Below are 23,079 nucleotides of genomic sequence, written 5' to 3' on the forward strand. Positions count from 1 at the left end.
GTAATGATGATGATGATGATGATAGTGCTGATCTCATTTTGTTTGTGGTGATGATGGTGATGATGATTATGATGATGACGTTGGCCGTGCGGATTTCCTGTTTGTGATGATTATGATAATGATGATGATGATGATGATGGTAGTGCTGATCTCTTGTTGTTTGTGATGATGATGATGACATCGGCAGTGCTGATTTCCTGTTTGTGATGATGGTGGTGGTGATGATGATGATGATGATGATGACATCGGCAGTGCTGATTTCCTGTTTGTGATGATGGTGGTGATGATGATGATGATGATGATAGAATACAAAAACCCACACTGGCAGACGAAAAAAGATGTATTCCAAACAGTTTCGGCGACAGCTGTCGCCCTCTTCAGTGGATCTACAGACCAAGCGTGGTACATACAAATGCTGAGAAGCTGCTTATATGCAGGGTGAGGACACGTTTTCCCAACCACACCTGATGTGACCTCACCTGACTCTCCCTCTACTCTGTCCACGCCTGAGTGAGGGATTACAAGGGGCGGCAAGGACCTTGCCACTAATCCTCTCATCACTGGATCTAATTTATACATTCCTTCACTATGGTTAAAATTATTATATCTCTCTATACATACAGCTTCCACAATCCTACGTTTCTTATAGTTACTACATTTGTACAATATTTGGCTAGAATTCCAGTCAATTCTATGGTCGTTTTCCTAAGAGTGAACGTACACTGCGTTATTTATGTTGCCTATCTTACAAGCATACTTGTGTTCCTTAATGCGAGTGTCCAAATCCCTTCCCGTTTCACCAACCTAAACCAAATCACAGTCTCTACATGGAATTTTGTATACCCCTGCAGTTTCGTTACTAATGGGTTTATTCTTTACCAGCATTGATCTTAAGGTGGAAGTATATCTAAATGCAATGTTTACATCCAGATCATGACTCACAGACTTCACCAAGCTAAGACTTGACACATACGGAACCGTGATGTATGGCTTATTTTGCCGACTTGGTGATGTTGGTCTAGGTACAGAAAAGGCTTTTTCGTCTGCCAGTGTGGGTTTTTGTATCCTATTTCATGGTCACGATAGTGTGACTCTTCAGCCGATGATGATGATGATGATGATGATGATGACAGTGGTGATGATGATGATGATGATGATACTATATTGCTGTTTTGTAATAATAATGATAATGATGATTTGGTTGTGATGAACCTAAAGAAGATGGGCAGAAAGCTGAGGGTCTTAGGAAAAAATTAAAGTTAAGGAAAAACAGGAAAAGTCTAGAGAGAAAGAGCAGTAATCATTTTCCATAGAGATAGGAAAAAGGAAGTGTGGGGAAGGGGTGTAGACTAAGAAGGAAACAAAGAATATAATTATAAAGGAATGTAGAGATGCACGCACGCACGGATATTTATAGAAATGTAGAGAGACGCACGCACACACGCACGGATTATAATGTAGAGAGACGCACGCACGCACGCGATCTTAAAACGCAAGAACCCTGTCATAACTCTACTCTTCCCCCCTGCTTGTAAATCAGTCACACTAATTCACTCTAGCCATATATCGATGTTTGTCCGTACCCCTCTCATGGCGAAAATGCGTGTGTGTGTGTGTGTGTGTGTGTGTGTGTGTGTGTGTGTGTGTGTGTGTGTGTGTGTGAGAGAGAGAGAGAGAGAGAGAGAGAGAATTTGCCGAGGGAGTAGTTTCATTAACACCAACCTGATCGGGAGTAAGAGAGAAAAAAGAAAGAATGAGTCAGTTAAGAGAAGACAATAGGAAGGATAATGAATAAATGGAGAGAGAGAGGAGGGCGGAGAGAGAAGTAAAGATATTTCTAAAAAGGAGAGAATTGAGCGAAGGAGAGAGGGAGGCGGAATGAAGGAAGTTGAAAAAGAAGGAAGGAAAATAAAACCCGAGAACAACAGAAGCAAGACCTGAGAGAGAGAGGGAGAGAGAGAGAGAGAGAATAAAATGGGCAGGAAGGAGATGGAAGAAAAAGCCACAGAAGAAAATCACACACACACACACACACACACACACACACACACACACACACACACACAGTTCTCACCATCCTCTCTGTATTTCCTCTCCCCCGTCACCTCCTCTCTCTACATCTCTCTTCCTCTCTTTTCTCTCCAGGACTTTCCCTCTCCTTCCTACCGTAAACACATCGAAAAGAACCTCTCTCTCTCTCTCTCTCTCTCTCTCTCCATGAACGCTCTTGAAAACTCCAAGGCTTGGCTGAATGGAGAGAGAGAGAGAGAGAGAGAGAGAGAGATTAGATTGGAAAGGAATGGAGTAGAAACGTGATGTGATGTGATGTGGAATTGAATAGAGGGATGTAAAGGGAGTGAAGAGATAGGATATGATGAATGAGTGGAATGAAGATATATATTTTGGTGTGGAGGGGAGAGATGAGATGTGGAGTAGAGTGGAGAGATGTGGAGTAGAGATGTGGAGTGGTTTAGAGTGGACAGTTGCAGTATGGAGTGGAGTGGATTGGAGTGAAGAGATGCAGTGTGAAGTGGAGTGAGATGCAGTGTAGAGTGGAGTGAAGAGATGCAGTGTAGAGTGGAGTGAAGAGATGCAGTGTAGAGTGGAGTGAAGAGATGCAGTGTAGAGTGGAGTGAAGAGATGCAATGTGGAGTGGAGTGGAGTGAAGAGATGCAGTGTGGAGTGGAGTGGAGTGGAGTGAAGAGATGCAGTGTGGAGTGGGGTGGAGTGAAGAGATGCAGAGGATAGGAGAGCTGTGACGTAAAGCTGAAGGAGGTGTGTATGGCAGTCTTAGAGGGGATTAAGAGGCTAAGCAGGATTAGAAGGATTACAGGGTGATGGAGTGTGCTCAGAGGAGGTAGGATTTCCAGGTGTGTGTAGAGAAGGCTGTGTGTTTTCACGTGACGGAACTGGATTAATTAAAGATCGTGTAATTAGTCGAGTATTGTGTGTGTGTCTTCCGTAGAGAAGTGTGTGTGTGTGTGTGTGTGTGTGTGTGTGTGTGTGTGTGTTTTGAGTTAGACAGGGTAACTTCCATTATATTAAACACTAAATTTTTGTTGCATAATATTAGATGAACCTTAGCTTTTGAGGTAGGATTGGATCTCCTTGGTTACTAGTGAAATCATCCCTCCAGTGACTATACCTGGCCATTAATTGAGCTAAAAAAAAATAGGGATTTTTTTTTTTAGGTTAAGCACGGTATAGGAGGGATGTCCAGGTGCGTGTAAAAATGTTAGTGATGTGAGATGAGGCGATGTGAGAGTAGTAGTAGTAGTAGTAGTGGTAGTAGTAGTAGTAGTAGTAGTAGTGGTAGTAGTAATAGTGGTAGTTGTGGTGGTGGTAGTAGTAATTGTTTTTGTTGTAGTCCCAGGTTCATCTGAAACGTCAACACAGGTGGGGTGGGAAAGGGCGGGGAGGTGAGGAAGGGTGGGGAAGGGGGGGGAGGTGAGGAAGGGTGGGGAGGGGCGGGGCGAGATGGAGTAGGGAGAGGGAGAGTGGGGCGGACCCGGATGAAGAGAGGGGAGGGTGGGACAAGGTAGATAAAATTGCCGTGGAGAGGGCGGGGCAGGACGGGACGGGGCGGGGTAGAGGGAAGATGGGTGGGGGGAGGCGAAGATGACAGGGGGCAAGGTAGAGGCCAAGCGGGGTGGGGCGGGGCGGGGCGTGTGTCGGGCTGAGAGTGTGTGTACGTGTGTTTGTCTCTTTATTTATGGATGGATCTCGTAACGGCCCGACTCCACGCCATTAGGGCAACCGTGGAGAGAGAGAGAGAGAGAGAGAGAGAGAGAGAGAGAGAGAGAGAGAGGAGTACGTAAGGAGGAGATATGCAAGAAAAATCAGAATGGTGACAAGGAAAATTAGCCAGAGCAAGGGAGAGAGAGAGAGAGAGAGAGAGAGAGAGAGAGTTGGAGGCACATAAGGAGGGGAGAGGAAGTTGTAAAAGCTAGAGGGGAGGAGGGACTGAGTTATAGCAAGGCGGAATAAAAACAGAAAAGAATACAGAGAGGAAGGAAAGAGGGGGAGAAGTAAAAGAGAAAAAGAAAATAAAAGAGGAGGGGGAGGGAGGGAGGGGAAGATGGAACAATGGCGCGAAAAAGGAAAAAATGCGAAGACGAGGAGGAGGAGGAGGAGGAGGAGGAAAGAGAGGCTGGGTTAGGAGAGAAATAGAGAGAAACATATAAAGAGGAAGAGAGGGGAGGCTTGTATAATTGCCCTGGGAGAGAAAGAATATATATAGAGAGAGGAGGATGAAAAGAGGAAGAGAGTAAACACTAGGGGAAGGGAAGAGGAAGAGAGGAGAGGGGGAGAGAAAAAAAAATAATAATCCGCTTGAAAGAATAAGAAAGTGAAGTGGATGAAGAGGAGGAGAGGGGACGACGAGAGAGAGAGAGAGAGAGAGAGAGAGGCAGTAAAAGAAAATATGGGTAGCAAGGAACTGAGAAAGAAAAAAAAAATGCTATAAAAAATAAGGAAAATCATGAAGGACATCCGTGTGAAAAAAAAAAAATATATGAAGGTGAAAATGTGTGTGTGTGTGTGTGTGTGTGTGTGAGAGAGAGAGAGAGAGAGAGAGAGAGAGAGAATTCAGTAAACTCATAAGTGCATGGAAAAAGGAAACAAGCAGTGACAAGAGAGGAAAACATGGTAATCTGAATGTTAATAAAGGAAGCCAAGTGTTTTCAGGAAATTTTGGAACAGCCACAAGGAGGTAGCATAGATAAGGAGCGAAGGAATAAGGAAAAGGAACGAAGAAGTAAGAAAAAGAGGAGAACTTTAGCAGTTTTTTTCGTTCAGTGTGTAGTAAAAGAGAGAGAGAGAGAGAGAGAGAGGGCGTAATGTATATAAGAAGTTTGGAGTTGGAGAAAATTTTGGGAATTGAGTTATCTTTATGGAAGGAGAACGCGAATAAGGAAATGAGAAGGAGAGTGAAGAAGCCAAAAGAAAGGAGAAAGGGTGAACGAAGGACGAACAAAGAAGAGGGAGTGAGGTAGGGAGGGAGGGAGATGAGGGAGGGAGGAAGGACAAAGAAGTAAGGATGGAGAGAACGAGGGAGGGAGGAGGAAGAAGAGGGGGAAGGTAGGAAGAAGCCGTGGGTCGGAGGGAAGGAAGAGGAGAGGGCGGAGAGAGGGAAGGGGGAAATGGAAGAGACGGAAGAGGGGTGAGGGAAGGTGAAGAAAAAGGTTGTCGGTGGTGAGAGAAAGAATGAAAGAGGGAAAGAGAAGGGGCAAGAAAGGGAAAGAAGGGAGAGAGGACGAAAAATCGGGGGGAAAGGAGGAAGGAAGGTCGTAGAGGCGAGGAGGGAGGTTGAGGCGAAGAAGAGGGGAAGAGGGAGGAAGCAGGAAGTGAAGGGAGGAATGAAGGAGGTAAAAGAGGCGGGTGTGTTAAGGAATGCAAAGAATGTAGAACACGAGAGGGAAGGAGAATGAAGGAGACGCGAAGGAATGAGGGGAGTGGAAAGGAAGGTAATGAAGAAAAATGAACGAAAGAGAAACCCTGGAGGGAATGTGAGAGAGGAGCGGGAAGGAAGAGTAATGAAGAAGGGAGAGCTGGAAAGGAACACAGTGAGAAAAACCTTGAATGAGCGTGGCTTCTTGGCTGGAATTGCGTCTTTCATATATCATTTTTGCCATCTTCACACGATTTTGCTCTGGGGGAACGTTTCTCAGTGAAGGGGTATAGAAACGTTTACAGTGAGGGGGGGTTAGAAACGTTCCCAGTGAAGGGGTATAGAATCGTTTCCCAGTGAAGGGGTATAGAAACGTTTCCAGTGAGGGGTTCTATAAACGTTTCCCACTGAAGTGGTTTAGAAACGTTTCCCAGTGAAGGGGTTTAGAAACGTTTCCCAGTGAAGAGGCGTAGAAACGTTTCCCAGTGAGGGGGTTTAGAAACGTTTCCCAGTGAAGGGGTGTAGAAACGTTTCCCAGTGAAGGGTTATAGAAACGTTCCCAGTGAGGGGTAGAGAAACGTTTCCTAATGGAGGGGTATAGAAACGTTTTCCGGTGAACGGGTCAATAAACGTTTCCCAGTGTAAGGATTTAGTAACGTTTTCCAGTGGAGGGGTTTATACTCATTTTACTGTTATCTTGGCCTAAAACTCCAATCTCTCCATCTTGATTCCAGAGTTGTGACAATAGATTAACACTGAAATGTGAAGAAAGTCACGAAGAAGTGCCATGGAAAGGATGGAGAGCCGTGATAATCCCCTTTTCTATCACCCAGCTTTGTGACATAGGCTGTAAAAAGACGAAAACCTAGGCAAGTTAGAGCAAAAGGAGTATAGTAACGTTTTCCACTGATTTTAGAAACGTTTACAAGTGAATAGCCTACCATTCTGTCATTTTAGGCTAGGTTATTGCAGCCTAGAGAAGTAATTAATCACCTGATGGCATTACGTGATTGATTGACGGGATTACGTGATTGATTAGCTTCCGGTACCGTGTGGAGGTGTAAATCACGCGACCGTAACCCCGAGTAGCGCTTTAGACTACTACACCACAAGACGTGAAGTAAATATATCTGACGGAAAAGGGATATATGAGATGGAGGGATGGAGTGGAGAGGTATATGAGAGAGGGGTGTGTGAGCTGGGAACAGGGCAATGAAATAGCGGGGGACAGGTTGAAATGGAGGCGATTTGTTTGTGGACACCCTTTACGGGATTAAGGCGTCTGACAATAGATAGGTAGAGAGAATTAACACACTTATGTATATATACTGACTGTCATCTGGGTATAATTGTTTGGCGATAGATAGAATAAATTAGAGCTGTTCCGACCTTTAGGGGGTGATTTGTGATGGTGTTAACTCCCAGGCCCGGATTTTCGTCCCTAGCACCTCTTCCTGAGCGATTTATTTTGCTTATTGCACCTTACTGTCCTTGCCTGTGTTAAACCCTTCTAGTATCTTCATATTCTTCATTAATGTAGAAGAAAATTATATGAACCTACCGGACCCGAGAATAAATCGCCGAGGAAGAGGTGTTAGGGAGCTTCTTCAACCGAGGAGAATACAGGTGTAGATTAGTAGAGTTGTCCATATCTTGAGAGGGTAGAAGAGGATATGGGTGCGAAAATATGATGGTAGAGTAAGAAAAAGGAGAGAGAGAGAGAGAGAGAGAGAGAGAGGAAATATGAAGGAGGATGAGAACAGTGTAAGAAAGAATGATAATGATAATGCGAGGAGAGAGAGAGAGAGAGAGAGAGAAAGTATGATAGAGCAAAATGGAATGAGAGTGAAAGAGAGAGGTGAGAGGGCAGAGGAAATTAGAGAGTAGAGTGGGTGAGTTGGAGTGAGAGTAGAGTGAGTGAGTGAGAAAGAGAGTGAGAGAGTAGAATGAGAGAGCAAGAGAAGTTCCCAGAGTCACTAGAGCAAGAGGGAATGAGAGAGAACAAGAGGGGGTGAGCAAAATGGAGTAAGGTAGAGCAAGTGAGAGAGTGAGAAAGTGAGAGAGTGAGTGATGTTTGTTCCAGTACCTGGCAGGTGTTTACCCGGCTGGTGGTTGGTCGGCTTCCTTCTTTCTCCTCGACTCTCTCTTTTGTGAGCTATCTCTCTTCAACCTCTCCCGTTTAGCTCTCTCTCTCTCTCTCTCTCTCTCTCTCTCTTTGTTCACCTTATACCTCCTATCTCCCAGTTCTGTCACTGTTCTTGTCTCCCTGTTCTCCCTATCCTCCCTGTCTCCTTGAGCTCCCTATCTCTCGGTTCTCCCTTTCCTCGCCAGGCTCCCTATTCCCTCCCTCCCTGGCTTCTTATTCTCCTAGTCCCTTTATTCTCCCTGGCTTCCTATTCTCCCAGTCCCTCTGTTCTCCCTGGCTCCCTATTCTCCCTATCCCCCTCTTCCCGGGAACTACACCTACTAGAATATCACTTAATTACTCTTATTACCTGTACTCACCGGAAGCCCTAATTGGGGTCATTAGAGTCTGGTTGTGGGCTTTTGGATCCATAATTTACTGGTACTAATTAAAGATAAAAAGAATATTGCAAGGTCCGCCAGCAAGAAGGACCGGTGTTGCAAGATCCCTTAACTAGAAGTCCCGGTGTTTAATCTGTCCTTCTTGTTGCCAGCTCCCTCTGGTGTTGTCAGCGAGTTAGGAAGTCGCGAGTTAGGAGAGTATGCGAGGTCGAGGAAGGCAGGCAGGCATTGAGGCAGGGTTAGTCAGGCAGACATGCAGGCATTGAGGCAGGGTTTGTCAGGCAGGCAGGCATTGAGGCAGGGTTAGGCAGGCAGGCAGGCAGGGAGGGAGGCAGAAGTTGAGGCAGGCAGGCAGGACGAGCCATTACCCGCCATGATGGAAACACTGCCACGCTCATTACGACCTCAAAATTACGGCCACCTTTTGCGGGTTGCTGGTGCGGGGCCCGGGGGATTGAGCCGGCGAGTGGGGAGTTGACCCTGGGATTTTGAGAGAGAGAGAGAGAGGACGGCTGTTATCTTTCTCACTGTCGTCTCATAACTTTATCAGTGTCTATCCCCTGTTACCTTCATCATTGTCTATTCCCCCTCACCTTATCACTGTCTATCCTGCATCCTTTATCCCTTCCTTTTCCCACTGCCACACCAACGCCCACACCAGCAGACTGAGCCGTCCTCTTTATACATAAGGTACATCCAGGTGAGAGCCAAGTGCAGCGCTATTTACGAGTCACCTTGTTTATCTCCGAGATGATAAGAAAAAAACAGAGCTCAGGCTTATCAGTAAATTCAGCGACCCATCCCTCGTCTCTCTGGCCGAAAAATGCGCGAATTATTCCTTTCTCTCGTGCCAGAAATTCTCCATGGATTTTTTTTAGTTTTTCGTTTTCTCTCTCTCTCTTTCTCTCTTTCTTTTTTGTTGGTTGTGCGGTGGGGGAGTAACAGGAAGGGATCTTGTATGTGTTGTTAGCTGGTGGTGGTGGTAGTGGTAGTAGTAGTAGTAGTAGTAGAATGAATGAAGAACGGTGATGTGATTGCAGAGATTGTGATGATTGTTATTGCACTGCAGCTGCCATCGAGTGTGGATTATTGCCTTTCTTGTTGGATAAAGTCGTGATATTTTTACTTGTTATGCGTATGAGAAGATATGACGGTATTTTAAGTGGTTTTGGTGGTATGGTGATGATGGTGGTGGTGATGGTGATGGTGATAATGTTAGTGATTGTGATGGTGAAGGTGATAGTGTTGGTGATGGTGATAATGTCAGTGATGGTGATGGTGAAGGTGATGATGATACTGATGGTGTAATTATAGGCAAATTATGTGGTTTGGATTACTCTGATATCACCCTAGGCACTTAAGGAGAGAGAGAGAGAGAGAGAGAGAGAGAAGTCAGTATGTTCAATATAAAGTACCTCTTGATAAACATCTTCCCCACTCCCTCTGTGTTACTGTGGCTGGTGTGGTGTTCAAGAGCTGGGTGTTCAGGTGTTCAGAGGAGCGGAGAGGTGTTCACCCTTAAAGTGGACAGCCCGCTCCCTACCACTCTTCTGCCCCTCTCACGCTGCTCTCACTCTCCTCTCTTTCTCTGCTCTCTTTCTCTTCTTTTTTCCTCTATGCTTTTACTCTCCTGTCTCCCTTTCCTCTCACTCTGCTCTCTGTCTCATCCCTTTTCTCTACTGTCATGCTGCCTCTCTGATCTCTTTCTCTTCCTTTCTGCTGTCATTTCCGTCTCTACTCTCTTTCTCTCTTCCTTTTTCTTTGCTCTCTGTCTGCTCTTGTTTTCCTTTTCTATGCTCTTTTTCTTCATTCCTTGTTGTTATCATTCAATTTTCAGCTTTTCTTCTTCTTTTTATTTTTTTACTTTGCTGTTGTTACTCCTTTCCGTGGCTTCACACTGCCCTCTGCTCTCTTTTCCCTCTCTGCTCTCACTCTGCTTTTTGTTGTTTGGTATCTGCTTTCTGCTCTCCGCCCTGACTCTGCCCCGTTTCCACACAATGCTCTCTCTCTCTCTCTCTCTCTCTCTCTCTCTCTCTCTCTCTCTCTCTCTCTCTCTCTCTCTCTCTCTCTCTCAGTTCCCCTGCTCCTCCCCTTCTCTTCTCTCCCTTCTCTCTCCCCTTCCCCTTCTCCCCTCGAGTACCTTCCCTCCTCTCATTCTGTACTCTTCACCTTGTTTCTCTCTCTCTCTCTCTCTCTCTGGTATTTTCCTTCTGCTCTCTACCTTTAAATCTTAATTTCTCTCTTTCATTCTCTCATCCCATATCACTCCCTCCCTCCTTTTTAGTCTTACCTCCCTGTCTCTCTCTTCCTCCCTCATCCCTCTTTCTTAATCTTCCCTCCCTTTCTTTCCATCCCTCCCTCCCTCCCTCCTTTTTTGTCTTTCCTCCCTTTCTCTCCCTCCCTCCCCCTGAGCCTATCGTGGTCGCCCCAGCAGCAATCCAGTAAATTGGACTTGGTTGATGATTCTTGGTAGTTACGGTACAAGAAAGCAGTTCCCACCCTTTGATGCCGCCCCTCCCTCACTCTCACTCACTCTGGTTCTCTCTCACTCTTACTGACTCTGATCCTTCATCCCTCACTCTCACTTTGATTCTCTCCGTCACTCTTACTCGTTCCTACTCATTCTGGGTCTCCTTTCCTCACTCTCGCCCACTCTGATTCACTCACTCACTCTTACCCTGATTCTCCCTCCCTCACTCTCACTCACTCTTGGTTTTGTTCTCCCTTCCTCATCCTTACTCACTCTAATCCACCTTCACCTCGCTCACTCTCTTTCACCCTCACTCACTCTTGCTCTGATTCTCCCATTTTATCTCTCACCCTCCTTATCTCTCCCATTCTTCTCCTTCCTTCTCCTCTCTGTCCTTCCTCATTCTGTATTTTCTTCTTCCTCATCCTCGCTCACTCTCTCACCTCGCCTTTGATCTCGTCTGTCTCCTTCCGCCTCCCTCCTCCTCATCCTCTTCCTCATTTCCCATCTCTCTCACACTTTCTCACTTTTCCCACCCTCTCTCTCACTCTCTCTTTAATCTCTCTCTCACAGACGTATGCTTTTAGTCTGAAGTGTTTAGGAATAGCAAAATCGAACGAAGGATGTGGGACTGAACGCGAATTTAAGGAGACTTTGCATTTTCGGAGTACCATATATTTTCTTTTCATTTCATTTCATTTTTTTTTTTTTTTTTTTTTTATATTGCTCTTCAAGCAGTGTTCCAGATCCTAGCACCTCTTCCTTAGCGATTTATTTTGTGTATGATCTTGGTATATTCTGTGGTATATTCTTGGTACTGTATATTCTTTGGTATATTATTTGGTACATTCTTATGGTATATTCTTTTGGTATATTCATGGTATATTCTTCGGTATATTCATTTGGTATATTTTTTGGTATATTTGTGGAATATTCTTTGGTGTTCTCTGGTATATTCTTTTACACTTTTTATGTAGTTTAAAAATCGAGGTAGTTAAGATCGACATAGGTAAATATCGACTTTTTGAAGATCAGTCACACGAGGATATATCTATCTGTCTATTTATTGCCAGACGCATTAATCCCGTAAGGGGTGGCCACAAACAAATCGCCTTCATGTCACCCATTTCCCCGCCATCTTCATTGCACACGAGGATATTTTGGTATAATGTGAAAAATAAATCGCTATGAAACAAGTGCTGCGGAATCTCCAAAGCCACTTAGAATACGGCTCCTGAGTGTAACTGCCTTAGCCTCACTCTTAAGCACAGTGTCAGCGTCTCCCTGGTTTCTAGTCTGATTCTCACTCTCATTCACTCTTACCACTTGATTGTATCCTTACTTTGATCTTCACACACACACACACACACACACACACACACACACACACACACACACACACACACACACACACACACACACACACACATTACTCTAGTACTCTATCTCTTTTAGGTTTATCTCTGCTATATTATCTCTTCTCCTGGGTTTATCTCTGCTATCTTATCTCTTCTCCTGGGTGTATCTCTGCTATATTATCTCTTCTCCAGGGTGTATCTCTTCTATATTATCTCCTGGCTTTATCTTTATCTCTGCTACATAATCTCTTCTCCTGGGTTTATCTCTTCTATATTATCTCTTCTGGGTTTATCTCTGCTATATTATCTCTTCTCCTGGGTTTATCTGTGCTACATTATCTCTTCTCCTGGGTTTATATCTGCTGTATTATCTCCTGGGTTTATCTCTTCTATATTATCTCTGCTACATTATCTCTTCTCCTGGGCATATCTCTGCTAAATTATCTCTTCTCCTGGGTGTATCTCTATCTCTTCCCTCATCGCCAGTCCACCAGAAATACAATCCTTCAGCGTACCTGCCTTCCGCTTCCCGTATTTCCACTAATGAGATGGTGTTTTGCCGCGTGAATACGGTGTGTTTGCCCTTCATTATAATTGTAAAGTATGGTGTGGATTAATATTTGTCGGCCATGTCAAAATTAAAAAAGAAAATTCATACTTTACATAATAATTGTACTTCACTGTTTATTTCCTTTTTTTTTTCTTTACGTATTATTGGAGGTTGTATTTATTATGGTGGTGGAGAGGGACGCCTTCACATGGTGGCACCGATATAAATGGTCGATGGAGCTGCCTGGCTATACAAACTTCCCTCAGCCCCTTATCTCGTAAAAGGAGGATGGTGGGCTTAGGAAAAGGGAAGTTTCAGCCTCTAGTTCACTGGGTTCACAGTCAGATAAACCTAGGACTACAACTACTTATATCTCTTCTTAAGGCCAAAAAAAATGTTCTCAGGTGTATATCGTTGTTTGTATTATAGTTGTTTGTATTATTTGCCGGCCAAAATATTCTGAATAGGGAACGTTATATATATTCTTATTTTAGATATGATTTAACTTTCTTCACTCTCATCTTAAATGTCAGGACCAACTGCCTAGCCCCGGGCTCCTACGCTGCTCATGGGGCAACGTAGGATTGGATGATGGATGGATGGATGGATTTAACTTTCGAAAGCGACCAAAGTTCTGCTAAGCATAACATAAAGGAAAGAAAACTAAAAAAAGATGAGGAAAAAGAACACAATTTAGTTAACATATAATTGTCTAATAACTATCTGCCAAAATTATATTAAACACAAGCCAAAAAAAACACACTATAATTTACCTTGCTGATTAAAAACGCTAAACACTTCTTGCTCTTTGACACAATTACCTTAGGGCAATTAGGCAATCACGGGCTATTAGGCTCTTCCGGGGATATAGATGATACGCTTATTATGTCATTAGGAAGAGAAATTTACTGCAATTCGTAAATCCGTCTGTGCTTGGTAATTGGGGACGGGGTGGCTTTGATATGCGTTCTTTTCGTAATGTTTCGAGTTCGTTCATGTCGTAATACCTGCGCAAAAAGGTGGATGGAAGTGGTATTACCTGTGTGTGTGTGTGTGTGTGTGTGTGTGTGTGTGTGTGTGTGTGATAGAGAGAGAGAGAGAGGGAGGAGGGGGTAATAGGCAATTTTGAGAGAAGATGGTAGTGACAGGAGACTGAGACAGATAGATGATGTCTAGAGAGAGAGAGAGAGAGTAATCGAAGAGATTGCAAGAGGAGGGGAATGAAAGAGGATGGAAGAAAAATTACAGAATGGAAGGAGGAGAACAGATGGAGAGAGGAGGGTGGTGAATGAAGCATGAAGAGAGAGAGAGAGAGAGAGAGAGAGAGAGAGAGAGAGAGAGAGAGAGAGTTGAGTAAAAAAAAAAAAACTGATGCAGAAATGGTGTTAATATTAAACAGGAAATAAGTAAATAAAGAGTGATAGAAATGTGAGTGAGAGGAAGGTGTTTGGGGAAGTAGGACGAAAGGAAAGTAGAAAGAAATTAAAGATAACGAAGAAAAGGACGAATACAAGAAAACTGGAAAAGGAAGAAAAGGAATAAGAATGATAAATGGGAGAGACGAAGGAAAGCAAGACAGGGGGGGGGGAGGGTTAGGAGGAGCAGTAGGTTGAGGAATGCTGGATGGAATTGATAGTGGCGTGGGAGGATGAGAGAGAGAGAGAGAGAGAGAGAGAGAGAGAGAGACAGACAGACAGAGTTGTAAATTATTTGGTCAGAAAAAATAGGTGAGCCGATAGAAGAGAAAGAAGAGAGAAAAGATTGTGTGGAAGAGAGGAAAGAGAGTTAAAGAGAAGAAGAAAGATGAGTTAGTTAAGAGAAGGAGGGAGAGTGAGAAGCAAGAATGAGAAGGTTAGAAATGAGAGAGAGAGAGAGAGAGAGAGAGAGAGAGAGAGAGAGAGAGAGAGAGAGAGAGAGAGAAATAAAGGGAGATTCAAAGTTAGAGAGCAGAAGGAAAATACCAGAGAGAGAGAGAGAGAGAGGAAAAAACACGGTGAAGAGTAAAGAATGAGAGGAGGGAAGGCACTCGAGTGGAGAAAGGAAAGGGGAGAGAGAAGGGAGAGAAGAGAAGGGGAGGAGCAGGGGAACTGAGGGGAGAGAGAGAGAGAGAGAGAGTTGTGTTGAGACAGAAGCAACAGAAATTCACCCATATTACGATCAGAGGGGGCAAGACTCTTTACTAAGCTGAATAAAATCGCTTGAAATGAATAAGAATAAAGTGAATAATGAAGTCTTTGGGCTGAGTGAATTAAGGTTTAACAATTGTAGACAAAAGTTCGCCTAATATTTCACTTCTCCTACATCTAATTTTCCTCTGCTGGCTACTATTCCTGGGCTGGTAGAGGCTTGATATGTTTCTTTACGCATTGTTGAGTCTCTTTGATTTGATGCGTCAGGGAGGAAAGTGAGGGAGTGAGGGAGTGAGTGTGAGTGAGGGAGTGAGGGAGTGAGAGTAAATTTGTAAGCCAACTTTCTCCCTGGCTCTAACATGTCTACCGACCTTGCGCTGGCTCTCTGTAATTCTGTTTAATCAAGTGATCATTGCAGATTATTCCTTAACATAGTGATTAGTCTCGCCTGTGCATAATTTGGACCAGGTGCGAATACACGTGTAGATAATATATTCCATTCCATCTGGCGCATCCACCATAACGACGTGGTTATATTAAAGCCATACGTCCTTCCCTCCTGAAATGAAAGCCCACAGATACAGAATTATATACTATATGCGGAATATTGTGATTTTCCTGGTACCTGTAGAGAGAGAGAGAGTATAGGTGTGATTTGATGGTGATAGATAGGAGGATAGATATTGATTGATATATAATGTTATAGTCGATTAATTTTTATATGAGTGAACTGGGCATCTCTGTCACCATGAATACTAAATCGTGGTGACGAGGCAGGCATGAGTCTCCTTGGTTACTAGTCAAATCCATCTTTCAGTCTGACTATTTGGCAATAAACTGAGCTGAAAGGGGCTAAAGATTTTTATCCAGATGAAACTAAACCAGCTACAGTAGATAAATAATAGAGCTGATAGATAGACGGGTAGGTATAGTTGTATGTATGTTATTTTAGTGGATTATAGAGCTGATAGATAGACAGGTAGATATAGGTGTATGGATGTTATTGTAGTAGATTATAGATTTTGTGGAAAAATTGATACACCAATGAAATATATATCCCGGTATGTGCTGGTGCTGGCCCGACCCCGTGTATTACATTATATCAACACGGCTTTTGATGAGAGAACAGATTTAACAGGTGCTCAGAATTATTACGCCCACCTGTGTGTTCACTGGGTGTCATGTGCTAGGGTTGGCGTGAAATGTTGTGGTGTAGCCCGTGTGGTGGTGGTGGTGGAGGATGGTGTGTTGTGGTGCTGGTGGTGGTGGTGGTTTGTGGTGATACTGGTCGTGGTATTATTAGTAGGGATATTGTGGGTGGTGGTGGTGATGCTGTGGTTTGGTGATAGTGGTGGTGGTGTGTTGTGGTGTGATTATTGTGCTGGTGGTGGTGTGTTGTGATTGTGGTGGTGGTGGTGTGTTGTGTTGTGATTGTAGTTGCGGTGTATTGTGGTGGTGGTGTGTTGAGGTTATTGTGGTGATATGGTGTGGTGGTGACGCTGTGGTGGTGATACGGAGTTGATGGTGATTCTAGAGCGGTTGTGATGCCGCTTACCCGATCTTTACCTAGATAACAGATAGTAATGACGATAGAAGCAGATATCAGAAAATACGATAAGAAATAAAGTAGTAGTATAGGTGACAAGGGATTCTTAGCACCTCCTCCATAGCGATTTATTTTCCATAGGTATAGATAGATAGATAGGTAGATGGTAGAGGAATGGATGGATGGATGGACAGATAGATAGATAGATAGATAGGTTAAAATGCTGGTGTTATTCCAAAGGGCGTTTTTACAGTGGTGGTTGTCTGTACTAGTAATTATACCAGGCTAATTATGCTTAATTGATGTCAGTGGGGAGCTGTCAAAAGTTAGGGTGATGATGATGATGATGGCTGTTTATAATGATGAGTGTGGTGAGAAGTATTGGTAGATTTGGATGGTGGTGGTAGTGGTAGGAGTTTTGGTGGTTGTGGTTGTGGTGGTGGTGGTGGTGGTGGTGGTGGTATTGGTAGTGGTGGTGGTGAAATGTGTGGATGATAGTGGTGGTTAAAGTGCGTGATGGTGGTGGTAGTGGTGGTGGTGATGGTAATAGATGTGGATGGTAGTAGTGGTAGTGGTGGTGGTGGTGGTGGTGGTGGTGGTAGTAGTAGAGGGGATTGGAGATATTTTGTGTGGTGGTGGTGTTGGTGATGATGGTGATGATAGTGTTCGTTGTAAAGATGATAATGGTAGTAGTGCTGGTGGTAGATGTGAGTGATGGTAGTGGTAGTGGAGGGGTGTGGTGATAGTGGTGATGGTTGCCGTTGTAGTAGTTTTGGTAGTAGTAGTAGTAGTGGTGGTGGTGGTGGTAGTGTAGTGGTGGTCCAGTAAAAGAAAATGGTGATAGTGGTGGTGATAATGTAGAAATGGTTACAGTAGTAGTGGTGGTAGTTGATATGGATGGTGGTAGCAGAGGGAAATGGTGGTGGTGGTAGTGGTGTTTGTTGTGTGGTGGTGGTGGTAGTAGTAGTAGTAGTAGAGGGGATGGTGATAGTGGTGGTGGTTTTGTAAAGGTGATGGTAGTGATGATGATGGTGTGAATGGTGATAAAAAAGTGATGAGTAGATAGCGCAGGAGGGTGGTGATAGTGGGAGGGTGATAGTGGTGATAGTGGGAGGGTGTGGGAGGGTGATAGTGGTGATACGATGCACTATATTTAGCCCCTCCAGGCCTTAAAGTCGTTGGCTGGACAGATATGAGGGAGGGTGAGTGATGAGAGAGAGAGAGAGAGAGGAGAGAGAGAGAGGAAGATAGCGTTGGAAAGAGTAAAAGAAAGAAAATTTTAAAAAGAAAAAGGCGAAAGGTGAAAGTAATTACAAAGGAACAGACGAGAGAGAGAGAGAGAGAGATTCTAAGCCAGGTAAGACTAATAAAGGTATAGTATTAATTATTTCTGAATATGGAAAGTAACCTTCATTAATAACACCATTTAACATAACATACTCATTTTACTCTTACTTGGCCCAAAATTGCCATCTCTTCATCTTGAAACCTGAGTTATAGCATTAGATTATCACTAAAATACGATGCTAGTCACGAAGAAGTGCTGAGGAGGGGATGTAGAGCCGAAACATTTTCTTTTCTTGCCACCGAGCTGCGTGAAATAGCCTGCAAAAGGACGAAAATCTGGGCCAAGTTAAGATGAAAGGAGTTTAGCGGATTTTCGTCCTTTTAAAGCTTATTTCACGTAGCCCAGTAGCAGATTATACTACGGCACTGCATCCCTTTCATAGCACTTCTTCGTGACTAGGAACGTATTCTAGTGCTAATCTATTGTTACATGTCAGCACTTAAGACGGAGCGATGGGAATTTTAGACCAGGTTAGAGTAGAAAGAGTTTAGAAATGAGATGTCAACAGTATTCGGATTTTCTCTTGATTTTTCTCCATCATTTTCTCTTTTCTTTTTTCTCTTCTCTTTTTTCCTCATCTTTTTTCTTTTCTTTTTTCCCTTTTCCATGTTTTTTTTTTATCCCGTTTTTTCTTTTATCCCTCATCTTTCTTTTTCTCTGTTTTTTCTTGATTTTTCTCTATCATGTTCTCTCTCCTTTTTCTCTTCATTCTTTTCTCTTTTCCTGTTTTTCTTTTCTTTTTCCTCTTTTTTCTTTTTCTCCTTTTTTCATGTTTTTCTTTTTATCGTTTTTTCTTTTATCCCATTTTTCCCTTTTTCTCTTTTTTTTCTTGATTTTTCTCTATCATGTTCTCTCTCCTTTTTCTCTTCTTTCTTTTCTTTTCTCCTCCATTTCTTTTTTCCCTTTTCACGTTTTTCTTTTTTATCTTATTTTTTCTTATCCCTTTTTTTCCTTTTTCCTTTTGTCTCTGTTCCTTTTGTCCCTTTTTGTTTTTGTTTTTTCATTTTTTATTCCCGAGGGCAAATGCAGGTGGGTAGCTAAGCGGAATTATTCATGTAACTCCTGAAAACAAGGTGAACTTTTGAAATTTAAGGGGAGACTTAAAAACTTTGTACCGCTAGTCTAGAAGGGCTTGGAATATAGCCCTTTAAGGAAGCACTGAGGAAGATGTAGAGTGAGGAGGATGGAGGAGGATTAAGAGTGAAGGGGGATAGGCGTGAGGAGGATGGGGAGTAAGAGTGAGGAGGGGGATGAATGAGGAGGATGGAAGGATTAGGGTGAGGAGGATAGGGAGTAAGAGTGAGGAGGAATAAAAGGATTAGGGTGAGGAGGATTGGGAGTAAGAATGAGGAGGGGGATGAGTGAGGAGGATGGATGGATTAGGGTGAGGAGGATTGGGAGTAGAGTGAGGAGGGGGATGAGTGAAGAGGATGGAGACTATGATTGAGGGGGGGGGGATGAGAGTGAGGAAGATGGAAGGATGAAAGTGAGAGGTGTTTATAGTGAGGGATGGAGGATTAAAAATGAAGGGGAATGGAGGATGAAAGTAATAGGGATTGGGAATGCTGGGGATTAAGAATGAGAAGGATTGAGGGATAAGAATGATGATGGGAAGTTGAGAGTGAAGGGAGGTAAGAGTGAGGAGGATGGAAGGCTGAGAGTGAGAAGGGTAAAAGTGAGGATGATGGGAGGATGAGGATGAGAGGATGGAAGGATGGGGGTGAGGAGAAGGGAAGGATAAAGTGTAAGGAATATGAAGAGATAAGAGTGAAGAGGCAGCCAAGATAAGAGTGAGGAAGATTGCGTGAGGATAATAGAATGAGAGGAGACTTGTGTGGGAGGAAGATAAATAATGAGGGGTTGTTAGGTAGTTAAGAGCTTTAAGGTGATGACTTAAGATAATGACTGTAATTAACCCTTTCGCCCCAAGGATGTAATATATTTATTTTGTGCATATTGACTATACTCTGTCCACTTTAACTTGGCGTAAAATCACCTTCCCTCCATCTTGACTGCTCAGCTGATTAGAATATGGTACTAGTCACGAAGAAGAGCTACAGAAAGGATGTAGAGCTTTAGTATCGTCTTATTCACACACACACACACACACACACACACACACACACACACACACACACACACACACACACACACACACACACACACACACACACACACACACACACACACTTCCTGCTAGTGCCAGTGGTGTAAAATACGCTCTATATCAAATCAAAACTCTCTCTCTCTCTCTCTCTCTCTCTCTCTCTCTCTCTCTCTCTCTCTCTCTCTCTCTCTCTCTCCACCCACGCCCCTTACCTTATAGTCAAAAATCCTTCCTACCTCGTGTCTGGAACTAAAAAAAAAAAAAAAAAAAAAAATGGAGGGGGGAGAGCAGAGGGCACGGATGTTTTTGATATATTGATTCTACCTCCCCTCACCTGCAGCTCCCCTCCTCTTCCCTCCACTCCCCCTCCTCCCCCAACCCGCTCCCCCCTCCCCTTCTTACTTTCTCTTCACCTTTAAGTTTCATCCACCTCCGCGTCCCTGCGCTCACTTGCTTCCCTTTCCCCTTTCCCTTCCCCTTCCCTTCCCTTTCTCTTCCCTTCCCTTCCCTTCCCTTCCTTTCCACTCCCTTCCTTAACGACAAGCCTCTTTTCTTCTTTCCTTTACTTCCCTGACATTCCTCTTCCTTTCCTTTCATTCCACAGCATTATTCTTTCTGTACTTTCCATTCCTATCCTCTCTTTTCCATTACTTTCCCTCCTTTCCTTTCACGACATCGCTCACCCTTTCCTTTTCCTTCGCTACCTCTTAATTACATTGCAGCCCTTGTTCCTTCCCGTTACACCACTTCTCCCTTCCCTTCCTTCCTTCCCTCCTTCCTTTCTTCCGCTTCCCTTCCCTCCTTCCTTTCTTCCGCTTCCCTTCCCTCCTTCCTTTCTTCCGCTTCCCTTCCCTTCCCTTCCCATCCCTCCTTTCTTTCTTCGCTTCCTTTCCCTTCCCTTCCCTTCCCTTCGCTTCCCTTCCCTTCCCTTCCCTTCCCTTCCCTTCGCTTCGCTTCGCTTCCCTTCCCTTCCCTTCCCTTCCCTTCCCGTCCCGTCCCGTCCCTTCCCTTCCCTTCCCTTCCCTTCCCTTCCCGTCCCGTCCCGTCCCGTCCCGTCCCTTCCCTTCCCGTCCCGTCCCGTCCCGTCCCGTCCCGTCCCTTCCCTTCCCTTCCCTTCCCTTCCCGTCCCTTCCCTTCCCTTCCCTTCCCTTCCCTTCCTTTCCCCCTTTAAGCATATACACCTCCTTTTCGCATGACGCTGATGTCTTCCCTTCACACCACATCACACCACACCACACCACACCACACGACATTCCTCTTCCTTTCCATTTCATACCACATCCCCTTCGCTTCCTTTCCCTTTCCCTCCCTCACACTCCCCCATCCATTCCTTTCTTGTCTTTCACATTTTCTTCTTCCCTTTCCTCCTTCCTTCTTTCCTCCTCCCTCCTTCCTTCTCTCCTCCTCCCTCCTTCCTTCTCTCCTCCTCCCTCCGTCCTTCTCTCCTCCTCCCTCCTTCCTTCTCTCCTCTACCCTCCTTCCTTCTCTCCTCTACCCTCCTTCCTTCTCTCCTCTACCCTCCGTCCTTCTCTCCTCCACCCTCCGTCCTTCTCTCCTCCACCCTCCGTCCTTCTCTCCTCCACCCTCCGTCCTTTTCTTCTCCTTCCTCCTTCCCTTCCTTCTCCCTCCCTCCTTCTCTCCTCCTTCCTTTCTTCTCTCCTCAACCTTTTGTCCTTTTCTTCTCCTCCCTCTTTCCTTTTCTTCATCCTTCCTTCCCTCCTCCACCCTTCGTCCTTTTCTTCTCCCTCCTTCCCTTTCTCCTCCTCCTCCTCATACCTCATTCCTCTCTTTCTCACCTCCCCACACTACACCCCTCTCCCCCTCATCTGTTTGCCATCTCCCTCACAACATCCCCATTCCCCTTCCTTTCCCCTTCCATCTCATCTCATTCCTCTCCATCTCCATCCCTCCCTCATCCTCCCTCTCCCCCTCTCATCCTTCCCCGACCCTTCCCTCTCTCTTTGCCATCCCTCTGACAACATATCCCTTCTCTTCCCATTCTCTCTCTCTCTCTCTCTCTCTCTTCTTCCAGGTCACTTAAGGTCAAAGGGCAAGTTCAGTGGGGCATTCCGTAGCTTGTTCGACCTGACAAAGATTCCTAACCCCTTTTATCTTGGTTGATGGCCAGGTGTAGTCAGATTGGAGTGTGATTTGTCTAGTAACCAAGGAGTCTCAAAGATCCCAAAGCTCTTTGTTTTCAGTTGATGGCCAGGTGTAGTCAGCTTGGGGTTGTGATTTGTCTTGTAACCAAGGAGACGCATCCCTAACCCATTATTTAGGGCCATCGAATTTCAAGTGTGATTGGACCTGTTACCTTGAGTGAAAAGAAGGTCATAGTTATATCCGTATTTTTTTAAAAATTATTATTGAGTCTATATTGCGTTTTACTTATTTCCTCCTCCTCCTCCTCCCCCTCAGTACTACCCTTTTTCCCCTTCATCACGCCCTCTTTCACCCAACTACCTGCCCATCCACACGCTTCCAAAATTAGGTTTACTCCCGAGATGGTGAGAGGCGAGCGAAGGAAGCTATAGGGAAGATGGTGTTCTGAGTTTATATGGCCGAGTTTATATCGGGGAGTGCATATGGGGGAGCTTTGATGGGGAGTTTACATGGGGAGATTTTATGGGGAGTGTATGTTTAGGAAAGTTTGTATTGGGAGTTTTGATGGGGAGTTTATATGGGGAGTTTAAATGGGGAGTGTATTAAGCGGGGAGTTTATATTGGGGAGTTTGTAGGTATTAGTTTTCATGTCTATTCTCGAGGATTTAGGTTTTCTTTGTTACATCTATTGAGAGAGAGAGAGAGAGAGAGAGAGAGAGAGAGAGAGAGAGAGAGAGAGAGAGTATAATTCCCACCCCCATTCTTTACCACCTAACGAGAGAGATACTGTAATTACTAGAGGTGGGGAGGGGAGAGGGGGAGAGAGACAGCAGTGGGGCGGGGAGATAGCGAGGAGAGAGACAAAACACACTGAGCCGGGGAGATAATGTGGTTTGTAAAGTATGATTATGTGTGGTGGTGGTGGTGGTGTGGTGGTAGGAGTTTAAGTAAGGTAGGGATGGTGGTGTTGATGGTGGTGGTGCTGGTAGGAGTGGTCATGATAGTGGTGTTGGTGGTGTTGGTGGTTTAAGTAAGGTAGGGATGATGATGGTGATAGTGGTGGGGGTGGTCGTGATAGTGGTGGAGGGGATTGTGGTGGTTGTGGTAGTGGTTTTGGTGTGGGTAGTTGTGGCAGTGGTGGTGATAGTGGTGTTGGTAATAATAATGGTGGTGATAGTGGTGTTGGTGGTTGTGGTAGTGGTGGTGATAGTGGTGTTGGTAGTTGTGGTAGTGGTGGTGATATTGGTGTTGGTAACGATAGTGATGTTGGTAGTGATGGTGGTTCTGGTACTGTTGTGGGTGGTAGTTGTCGGGGTAATGTTGGTAGTGATGTTGGTAGTTGTGGTAGTGATAGGGATGTTGGCTACTGTTGAAGGGATGTTGGTAGTTGTTTTATATATTTTTTCAGTAATATTGGTAGTAAGAGTAGTAACAGATTTTTCAGGGTAGGGAAGGCCTCGTAGTGAAGGGGCTGAAGGTAGGTGAGAGAAGTGTTAGGTAAGGAAAAGGAAAAAGAAAAAATATTGAAAAAAATGAATCGCTGAAGAAGAGAG

The 23,079-nt window shown here is 44.5% G+C and overlaps 1 protein-coding gene across 1 annotated transcript in view; it reads left to right on the forward strand.

Moving 5' to 3' along the window:
• CASK (peripheral plasma membrane protein CASK) overlaps positions 1 to 23,079 on the forward strand; it is a 652,453-nt gene that overhangs the window by 42,339 nt on the left and 587,035 nt on the right. The window contains exon 2 of the mRNA XM_080284923.1: positions 15,569 to 15,621. Coding sequence (XP_080141049.1) covers positions 15,569 to 15,621 — 53 coding nt within the window. The remainder of the gene's footprint in view (positions 1 to 15,568; positions 15,622 to 23,079) is intronic.

The sequence above is a fragment of the Coenobita brevimanus genome, chromosome 103, assembly GCF_032717465.1.
Source record: "Coenobita brevimanus isolate Jiangsu-jjx chromosome 103, ASM3271746v2, whole genome shotgun sequence".
Taxonomy (NCBI): domain Eukaryota; kingdom Metazoa; phylum Arthropoda; class Malacostraca; order Decapoda; family Coenobitidae; genus Coenobita; species Coenobita brevimanus.